Raw genomic sequence first — 10,729 nt, 5'->3', positions numbered from 1 at the left:
ACATTTTTTCAAGTGCACATGGAATGTTCTCCAGGATAGAGCACATGCTAGGCCACAAAACAAGTCTCAACAAATTTAAGAGGATAGAAATTATATCAAGCATTTTCCCAAACACAATGGTATGAAACTAGAAATCAGTTACAGGAAGAAAAATGGGAAAAGCATGAACACATGGAGACTAAACAGTGTTCTACTTTAAAAAACCGGTGGGTCAATGAAAAAAATCAAAGAAGAAAGCAGAAAATACCTCGAGACAAACGAAAATGGAAACACAACTTTCCAAAATCTGTGGGATGCAGGAAAAGCTGTTCTAAGAGGGAACCTTATAGCAATAAGCGACTATTTAAAGAAATAAAAAAAAAAAACTCTAATAAACAATCTAACTGACCATCTAATGGAATTAGAGGAAGAAGAACAAACAAAGCCCAAAGTTAGCAGAAGGAAGGAAATAATAAAGATCAGAGAGTAAATAAATAAAATAGAGACCAAAAAAAAAAACAACCCAGGGCTTCCCCGGTGGCACAGTGGTTGAGAATCCGCCTGCCAATGCAGAGGACACGGGTTCGATCCCTGGTCCGGGAAGATCCCACATGCCGTGGAGCAACTAAGCTTGTGTGCCACAACTACTGAGCCTGTGCTCTAGAGCCCATGAGCCACAACTACTGAGCCTGCGTGCCGCAACTACTGAAGCCCATGCGCCTAGAGCCCGTGCTCCACAATGAGAGAAGCCACTGCAATGAGAAGCCCGTGCACCGCAACAAAGAATAGCCCCCGCTCGCCGCAACTAGAGAAAGCCTGCGTGCAGCAACGAAGACCCAACACAGCCAAAAATAAATTTTAAAAAATAAATAAATAATAATAATAATAAATTTTTTAAAAAACCCCAAATATCAATGAAACCAAAAGCTGGCGTTTTTTGAAAAGATAAACAAATTTGACAGATTTTTACCCAAGCTCATCAGGAAAAAAAAAAAACGAGAGGACCCCAAAAAAACAAAATAAGAAATGAAAGAAGAGAAATAACAACCAATATCACAGAGACACAAAAAAAATCATAAGATAATACTATGAACAGTTATATGCCAAAAAATTGGACAACCTAGAAGAAATGGTCAAATTTCTAGAAACATACAACCTTCCAAGACTGAATCAGGAAGAAACAGTCTGAACAGAGTGATCACTAGTATTGAATTGAATTTGTAATTTTAAAAAACCAAACAAACAAACAAAAAGAAAAAAACTCCCAGCATACAAAAGTCCAGAAAGCTTCACGGGGAAATTCTACCAAACATATAAAGGAAGAACTGATATCATCCTTCTCAACTATTAAAAAAATTGAAGAGGAGAGAACATTTGTAAATTCATTCTACAAGGCCATCATTACCCTGATACCAAAATCAGGCAAAGACACTACAAAAAAAAAGAAAGAAAGAAAATTGCAGGCCAATATCTAAGATAAATATAAATAAAAATTCTCAACAAAATATTACCAAACCAAATTCAACAATATAAAAATCCCAAAATCAAGTGTGATTTATTCCAGGAATGCAAGGATGGTTCAATATCCCCAAATCAATATGATACATCACATTAACAAAAAGAAGGATAAAAATCACACGATTATCTCAATAGGCACAGAAAAGGCATTTGACAAAATTCAACATCCATTCATGACAAAAATTCTCATCAAAATTGTTATAGAAGGAACATATCTCAATATAATAAAGACGATTTATGACAAACTCACAGCTAACACCATACTCAACAATGAAAAAGTAAAAGCTTTTTCTCTAGAACCAGGAACACGACAAGGATGCCCATTCTCATCACTTCTGGTTAACATAGTTTGGAAGTCCTAACCATAACAATCGGAAAAGAAATAGAAATAAAAGGCATCCAACCAGATGGGAAGAAGTAAAACTGTAACTATTTGTAGATGACATGATACTATGTATTGAAAACTCTAAAGTCTCCACCAGAAAACGATTAGAACTAATAAGTGAATTCAGTAAAGTTGCAGGATATAAGAATACCTAGGAATAAACTTAACTAAGGAGTTGAAAGTCCTATAATCTGAAAACCATAAAACACTTATGAAGGAAATTGAAGATGATACAGAGAAATAGAAAGATATCCCATGATCATGGATTGGAAGAATTAATATTGTTAAAATGTCCATACTACCCAAAGCAATCTACAGATTTAACACAATCCCTATCAAAATACCCATGACATTTTTCACAAAACTAGAACAAGTAATCCTAAAACGTATATGTAACCACAAAACACCCCAAATTGCAAAAGCAATCTCGAGAAAAAAGAACAAAGCTGGAGGAATCACTCGCCCTGACTTTAGACTATACTACAAAGCTACAGTAATCAAAATAGCATGGTACTGGCACAAAAACAGACACATAGATCAATGGCATAGAATAGAGAGCCCAGAAATAAACCCACACACTTGTGGTCAGTTAATCTACAACAAAGGAGGTAAGAATATACAATGGAAAAAAGACAGTCTCTTCAATAAGTGGTACAAGGAAAACTGGACAGCTACATGTAAAAGAATGAAATTAGAACACTTGTTCATATCATATACAAAAATAAACTCAAAATGAATTAAAGACCTAAATTTAAGACTTGAAACCATAAAACTCCTAGAGGACAACATAGGCAGAACAGTCTTTGACATAAGTTGTAGCAATATTTTGGGGGATCGCTCTCCTAACACAAAAGAAATAAAAGCAAAAATAAATAAATGGGACCTAATTAAACTTAAAAACTTGCACAGCAAAAGAAATATTGACAAAATGAAAAGACAACGTACTGAATGGGAGAAAATGTTTGCAAATGATATTACCAGTAAGTGGTTAGTTTCCAAAATATATAAATAGTTCATACAACTCAATATCAAAAAGTCAAACAACCTGATTAAAAAATGGGCAGATGCACATCTGGAGCTTGTGCTCCACAACGGGAGAGGCTGCAGCAGTGAGAGGCCTGCACACCGCGATGAAGAATGGCCCCCACTTGCCGCAACTAGAGAAAGCCCTCGCACAGAAACGAAGACCCAACACAGCCAAAAATAAATAAAGAAAGAAAGAAGCTTTCATTTAAAAAAAAAAAAAAGGGCAGAAAACCTGAATAGACATTTTTCCAAAGAACATGTACAGATGACCAACGGGCACATGAAAAGATGCTCAACATGACTAATCATCAGAGAAATGCAACTCAAAACAATAATGAGATATCACCTCACACCTGTCAGAATGGCTACCATCAAAAAGTCTGCAAATAATAAATGCTGAAGACGGTGTGGAGAAAAGAGAACCCTTCTACACTGTTGGTGGGAATGTAAACTGTTGCAACCACTATGGAAACAGTATGGAGCTTCCTCAAAAACTAAAAATAGAACTGCCATATGATCCAGCAATTCCACTACTGGGTATATAGCTGGAAAAGATGAAAACTAATTCAAAAAGATACATGGCACCCTGATGTTCACAGCAGCACTATTTACAATAGCCAAGACATGGAAGCAACCCAAGTGCTCATCAACAGATGAATGGATTAAGATTAAGAAGATGTGGTATATATATAATATGGAATACTACTCAGCCATAAAAAAGAATGAAATAGTGCCATTTGCAGCAATGTGGATGGACCTAGAGAATATTATGCTTAGTGAAATAAGCCAGAGAAAGACAAATACTATATGATTTCACTTATATGTGGAATCTAAAAAATAAAACAGATGAATATAACAAAACAGAGACTCACAGACATGAGAACAAACTAGTGATTACCAGTGGGGAAAGGGAAGGAGGGAGAGGAAAGATAGTGGTAGGGGATTAACAAACTACTATGCCTAAAATAAATAAGCAACAAGGATATACTGTACAGCATAGGAAAATATAGCCATTGTTTTATAATAACTTTAAATGGAGTAAAATCTATAAAAATATTGAATCACTGTGTTGTATACCTGAAACTAATATAACACTGTAAATCAACTATACTGCAATAAAAGGAAAAAGAAATAAATTGGAGTAAATTAAATGGTCATTTTGAAACATTCTCCCATATTGGACATTTTCTTTCTCTAGTAATCTTAGAACTCCCCTGTCTTTAAAAGGGAACAACAAATCCTCCCGCCTCCATCCATAGCTCTCCTTCCTCAGGCTCCCAAGTTCATCCTTTGCACCCGTGCCCATTGCCTCCACCTCTCATCTGCCCATTCTGCTGTTAACACCTTGCCACCACCTGCACATGGCCTTGCTGTCTCCCAAGCCACCAGCAGGACCATGTCCCCTGGGAACTCTTGCCAGCCCTTACCCTCTTCACCCTCTTGGGAGCATGTGGCTCTATTGGTCATCCCCTCTTTCTGGAATTTTCTTTCTTGGCCTCCAGGACACTGGGAAATCATTCATGCATTTATTTATTAATATCTTTTGAGGTCTGTGCATGCCAGGTACTGGGCCGGCACTGGAGCAAAACAAGATCAACTCTCTGCAGTCACGTTGGTCACATTCTGAGCAGAGGCAGATTTCATCAGATAAGGATACAAACCACTGCTTGAGAACTGGAGTGAGTGCTCTGAAGGAAGAGTGCGGGGGGTTTGAGAACATAAGACAGGGTGCCCTCACCAAGGCCAGGTGTCAAGGCTTCACTCAGGAGGCAGTGCTTTGAGCTGAGGTCTGCAAGAGGATCAGGAGGCAGCTACTTGGGAAGAACAATCTAGATGTTGCAACAGCATGTGCAGAGGCCAAGATGATGGAGGATCACAGCCTATTGGGACGTTGTGAAAGGAAGCCCCTGTGACCAGTGCAGAGTGAATGAGGGGGAACGTGGCATGAAGTGAGACTGGAAGGGTGGGCCGGAGTCAGCTTTTGCCTTGTAAAACCATGGATTAGGATTCGGGACTTTATCTTATGTGAAATAGCTGTATGGGCATACAAGTTGTGACCTGCACAATCCCTGGGGCCAGAGTTATATTGTAGTCTGTGGTAATGATACCTTGGAAATATGAATGATGTGCCCTGGAGTTGTGCAGTGTGCATCCTGCACAACCATACCCAGAAGCCAAATAGTCTAGCTGCAGTGGGTAGAATGGACTGGAGAGGGCAAGAGGCTTTGAGGAGCTCAGTTAGGAGCCTGCTGCAGTGGCCCCAGTGTCAGCCTACCTTCCCCTTCACGCTCACTCCCTTAGTGAGCTCACCTTTGTCCCTGTCTGCCTTTCCAGCAGTTCCTTCTTAGGGTAACTTCCTAATCTTTGACTTGGGTGGAATTTAAGGAACACTCATCACCAAGCAGTCAGGGGAGGACAGGAATCAGCCCAGAGGGCATAGGACCCTACCTGACAGAGGGTGATTCAGCATGAGCAAGGCAAGGTAGCAGGGCTCAGCCACTGGGCAGGGTCCAAGCTGGACGCTCACATATGTTCACGAACCAACATGGGAGCAGAAAGGAAGCTGAGCTCCAGGCCTCACGGGTGGTCCCTGATCCCCTGGTCTATCGGCAAGAGAGCCTGGAGCAGAGTCTGAGCCCAGCAGGGGTGGAGTAGGGTTGGTCTACAACTGGGATAAGGCCTGGGAGGGGGCAGGCAGGATGGGGCCCAGGGGTTTGGGGAGCCCTAAGGAGATTCCCCAGCCCTGGGCCCTTGGCTTATGGCCCAGTAGGTGCTGATCTTTGTGGGGCCTAGGGCCTGGGCACACCTGACTGTGGCAGCTACAACTGCAAGAGTCCCAAGGCTAAGACCTGGAACCACAGCCCAGCCTGCCAGAGCCACCGGCCTCCCGCTCTGCTGGTCTTGGCTGATCCCTGTTCCTGTTGACCATGCCGCTGCTGGAGCCCTGACATTGTCCCCCAGTCCCTTCCCTCCCAGCGACTCAGCCTCCCACCTTTGAAACCCAGAGCATTTATTATTTTCTATTATTTTCTCTTACATCATTTACTTCATCAGACCTTCCGCACAGTTAGGGTTTTTTTCCAATAACTTTAGTGAAATATTATCCAACGAGCCACCATGTAACCAGCACCCAGCTCTAGGGATACAGCAATCCCAGCTCCCCAGACTTCCCTCCGCTTGCCCTTTTTGGACATAATCTTCAACCTCAACTTTCCTGACTTGTAAGTCATCAGGCTTTTGCCTTTTTCCTTCTTTTTTTTTAAAACTTTTCCTTCTGTTACCTCAGTCTGCATCCCTAAGTAGTAGGCAGAGTTCCTTTCTTTATGTTTTCACTACGCCAGTTCCTCAGGGAAGGCGCTCCCACAGGGGTGTGAGTGCAGAGGGGCAAGCGCAGGGTGGGGCCTTGGGGGGGAGGAGAAGGCAGAGGAGTCCACAGAGGGTTAGAGGGGCAGCCAGAGGAGGTGACCAGTAAAGAGAAGGAAGAGAGGGAGGGGTCAGGGGAAGTGAGGGCGGAAGGAAATGGTTGTATAAAAGCTCAGGACAGGGGGCTTGCCTGGTGGCGCAGTGGTTGAGAATCTGCCTGCCAATGCAGGGGACACGGGTTCGAGCCCTGGTCTGGGAAGATCCCACATGCCGCAGAGCAACTCGGCCCGTGAGCCACAATTACTGAGCCTGCGCATCTGGAGCCTGTGCTCCGCAACAAGAGAGGCCGCGACAGTGAGAGGCCCGCGCACCGCGATGAAGAGTGGCCCCCGCTTGCCACAACTAGAGAAAGCCCTCACACAGAAACGAAGACCCAACACAGCCATAAATAAATAAATAAATAAATAAAAATTAAAAAAAAAAAAAAAAAAGCTCAGGACCCATGGTGGAACTCTCCTGAAAATATAATCCAGCTCCCAGCCTCAAACCCGGCCGCCTTGCTCTGTCCTTAATCTTTCGGATGACACATAATCTACTGAGTACTCCCTGCCGGGTGGGCTCCTCTGCCCTTTAAGGGCCCTCCCACCCGTCTTAAGGGAGAGGCAGCTTAGTCCTAACTCACCTCCTCGTCCCCCAGTGTAGCTGCAGGCCCTCCCCTCCTTGCCACCCATCACGGCTGGCTCTGTGGGGCAGGGTGAAGGCAGAGGGAGAGGGGCCCCGAGAGACAGGTGAGACCCAGGGCACAGAGTTGGGTCAGGGTCCTCTCGCCGGGGATTCTGTTTCCAGGGCAAAGACTACATGCTCTGGGGTCTGCTTTCTTTCAGTGAGAGATGAGACGCCCATGCCCCAGCACCTCTGCCCCTCGCTGCCCACTGCTCTGAATTCTTGCTGCACACACTGCCCATCCTTCAACACCCACCTGCCCCTGGTTGTCTCATGGGGATGCTCTTCTCTCCCAGCAGGACAGGGAGCTATCTCTGCAGGAGCACAGAATGATGTCCTGTGGGAGAGGGGAGGCACCCTCCCCAGGACCATGTGGTGGGGGGCAGAAGGAAGAGGACACCCGATGCCAGTTTGGGGCCATGTGGCACCACTGAAGCAATGTGTGTTTTTTTGTTTTCTATGCAGACATCGTCAACTGTGACCTGAAATCCACACTGCGAGTGTTGTACAACCTCTTCACCAAGTACCGGAATGTGGAGTGAGGGGCAGACTGGACCGTCCCCTGAACCGCCTTAACCTGCTTATTCCTGTCTCTTGCTCTGTGCTCTCTCCCAAGCCTGCCTGCTCTATTCCCAGAGATAGTGGTAACTGAGATTAGGAAGGAAATGATCAGTAACTCAGTGGGCTGACCCACACCTCCCAGGCTCTAAAGCTGACCCTGCAATGGCTTGTGAAGGTTGTCGCCATCCTGGTGCCAGGTCCAGATTTCCCTCAGTGTGATTTGGAACCAACTTAGGCACAAGAGCCCATCCACCCACCCACCCTCAGAAGATGAAAATAAAGATAATAGTTACCATTTAATCTGTATAACCTATGGGCTGGGCACCACACTAAGTGCTCTGAGCTACTCAAACTCACGAATACTCATGACTCCCACTGAAGCAGATGTTATCAGCCCCTTTTACAGATACGGAAACTGAGGCTCAGAGAGCTTACATGACTTGCCAGAAGCTGCCATTTGTTTTTCTTCTTTGAAGAACATATGTGTTAATAACCAGCCCGTTGCATTACAGTCTCTGCACATTCTATTCTTGTGTGTGTGTGTGTGTGTACGTGTGCACCTGTGCCCTCCAAGAAGACAGGAGCTCCCTGATCTCACTACCAGGCAGGCTAGGTCAGGGCTCAGTGATTCACACTGAAATTGGCAAATCAAATTTCACCCAATTAATAGTGTGTGTGTGGCAGGAGTCATGTCCCTCAACTCCTTCGCAAATGAAAATTACTCTTAATTCCTTCAGATTTGTAATAACCCCTTACTCTGGTTTCAGAGTGACATTTGGGGTAGATTCTGCTTAAAATTAATGGAGTGGCACATTTTGCAGCCTTCTTGCTTGATTGCATGTAATGGAAGTACCCTATATTTTCCTACAAAATAAGTCCTCAATTCACTATCGTTAGGCAAATGTACAATATACCCAGGCACCACAGAGAGCTGGGCGCGGGCCCATGCGAGCAGGGCTTGGGAAATAGGGCTCTTCAACAGGGACCCTTGAGCTTAAAGAAAGGAACTCCTTTTTGCCCTCTAATTGATCATTTAGACCATTTCTGGCTAAGTCTGCCCACATGCAATTACTGGCTAATTCAGGTGAGGAAAAATGTAAGTTATTTAGACCCAAGCTGAGTGGTTTCCTTGCGTGGGTTACCTGCAGGCTTGTGGTTACATGGACCCCTTCTACGTGAACCCAAATTTGGAATACAGGGCTCTAGTTGTCCCAGACTGCGGGGCCTGGAGGGATAGGAAAGGGGATGAAGTGGGGGTGAGTAGGAGGACAAGAAGCGTGGGGCAAATACTTGCACACTTAGTATGCATGGGACCCCCTTAGACCGAAGGTTGCAGCTTGGGGTACTTAACACTCGTACTCATAAGTTGACCAAGCCCTTGGGATAATTAATAACTTGTACTGATATTATATCTTCATTATAGAATTTTCCTAAGTATGCTCAGTGGACACCAGTCTGTATCCCCACCGCCAGAAGTCTATGCCTGCTTTGTCACTACTTTAGGCCCAACTGCGCAAAGCCCATCCCTAGTTTGAGGAATTCACTGTGATCTCTGTCTACACTACCCAGAGGGAGGCCTCCCATCATGTCCAAAACATTCTTTCCAGCTTTTCATCACTTCTTACTCTATGGTCTAGCTGCAGTCACTCAGAACCCATACAATTTCGATATACTACCTATTTCTGGGGAGATTTTGCTCTAAGAAAGAAGTATTACTCAGCATAATGAGCATTAAGGATAGAAAGAAAATGTACTCTCTGTGTCAATTTGTGTAAAAGTATATAATTCTTTTTACATAATTAGTGAAATATTTCATTTGTCATTAGGAAGCACTAAATACTGTGATATTTGTTTGCTCTCTTTTAAATTCCTGATAGCAAATCAACATAAATAATTGCTTTGTCTCCTTGAGCAATACTAAGGCAGGATGAAATAAACAATGCATTCATTTAAACGTGCTTTGCTGTATGAATTTTGTCTCCTTTTTTGTGTTCTTTGCTTATATTCAAGCTGCAAATGGACAGTGGACAAGTGGCCTTATTAAGAGCACTCTTTTTTTATATTTTACAAATATACTGTATGAAGACACGTCAGAACACTCGGAAACTTTTTTAATAGCAGGTCTAATTTATCAGAAAATTGTGTTTCGAGACTGAGGTCTTCACCACAGTCCAGAATCCCAGGGCTTGGGCCTGGTTTTATAACGCTGCCATCTCATTTAGAGGTTTTTTGTTTAGATTCTGGAAACTTCTGCATAATACATGACTATGTTTTTGAAGGGGGGTAAAAGGCATCAGGAAACAAATAAGCCAAACTTAACCCTCATCTCTTTTAAAAGAAAAAAGAAAAGCTGAGGCAAGGATCAAGTCTCTATAGGCTCACTGGGTCCTTTTTCTCCATTTTTCCTCTTTTCTAAATTTAAATTCATTGATTTTTTAATACTTGATGTATAAATGGTACAACATTTAAAAAGTGTGAATAGGTATCTAGTGAAAAACCTACTTTATCTCCCTCCCCTCCCCCAGCAGCCAGTACCTGTCCCCAGAAGCAACTATTTTGTTCTGTTTCTTATATTCACTTCCAGAGATACCCCAACAATATAAAGCATATAATTATTTGTCAACATACATATAAAATCATTCTTTAAACATAAATAGCATATTACACATAGTATCATGCACATTGCTTTTTTCACTTAATGTTCTATCTTGGAGATTATTCTGCACTGAGTATTAAAACTTCTTACAGTTTAAAATGAGAATATGAGTACTTTATAAATACAAATGCACATCTCTGGTCTGCATGAGCTAGAAAACGAAAGCCCTACCAGAAGGAGGTAATGTTGCCTAGACAGTGATTTCAAAAATCAAGACTGGTACCTACTGGGGTGGGGGGGTAGGGAGGGCATTACCAGAAACATTCTTCTGTGCCCTAAACTGAATTTATTTTTTTAAAGGCCTCCTTTGGATTATTATGGCGAATGATGTACAGTTTGATTAAGCTTTTATTTGTACATATTAGTAGGGCTACTAATTTGTAATTGACTAAGAAAGTGCTAAAGTTTACTGAGTACCCCACAGTATCCTGCTATAAGCCTGATGCCTGTGCACTGCCTGTCCACTCTATGGGAAGGTCCACTTTCACATGTGCAGGCACAGAGCTGACATTTCCAAA

The 10,729-nt window shown here is 42.9% G+C and overlaps 1 protein-coding gene across 2 annotated transcripts in view; it reads left to right on the top strand.

Moving 5' to 3' along the window:
- Window positions 1-9,513, top strand: part of PARVA (parvin alpha) — a 184,684-nt gene extending 175,171 nt beyond the window's left edge. For both annotated transcript variants that reach the window (XM_082341609.1, XM_082341608.1), the window contains one exon: window positions 7,460-9,513. In XM_082341609.1, coding sequence (XP_082197735.1) covers window positions 7,460-7,536 — 77 coding nt within the window. In that variant the 3' untranslated portion in view covers window positions 7,537-9,513. The remainder of the gene's footprint in view (window positions 1-7,459) is intronic.
- The last annotated feature ends 1,216 nt before the right edge of the window (window positions 9,514-10,729 follow it).

The sequence above is a fragment of the Balaenoptera borealis genome (genome assembly GCF_965194805.1).
Source record: "Balaenoptera borealis genome assembly, chromosome: 11".
Lineage (NCBI taxonomy): Eukaryota > Metazoa > Chordata > Mammalia > Artiodactyla > Balaenopteridae > Balaenoptera > Balaenoptera borealis.
Note: the sequence above shows the minus strand (reverse complement) of the source record. Positions and strands in the feature narration are given on the sequence as shown.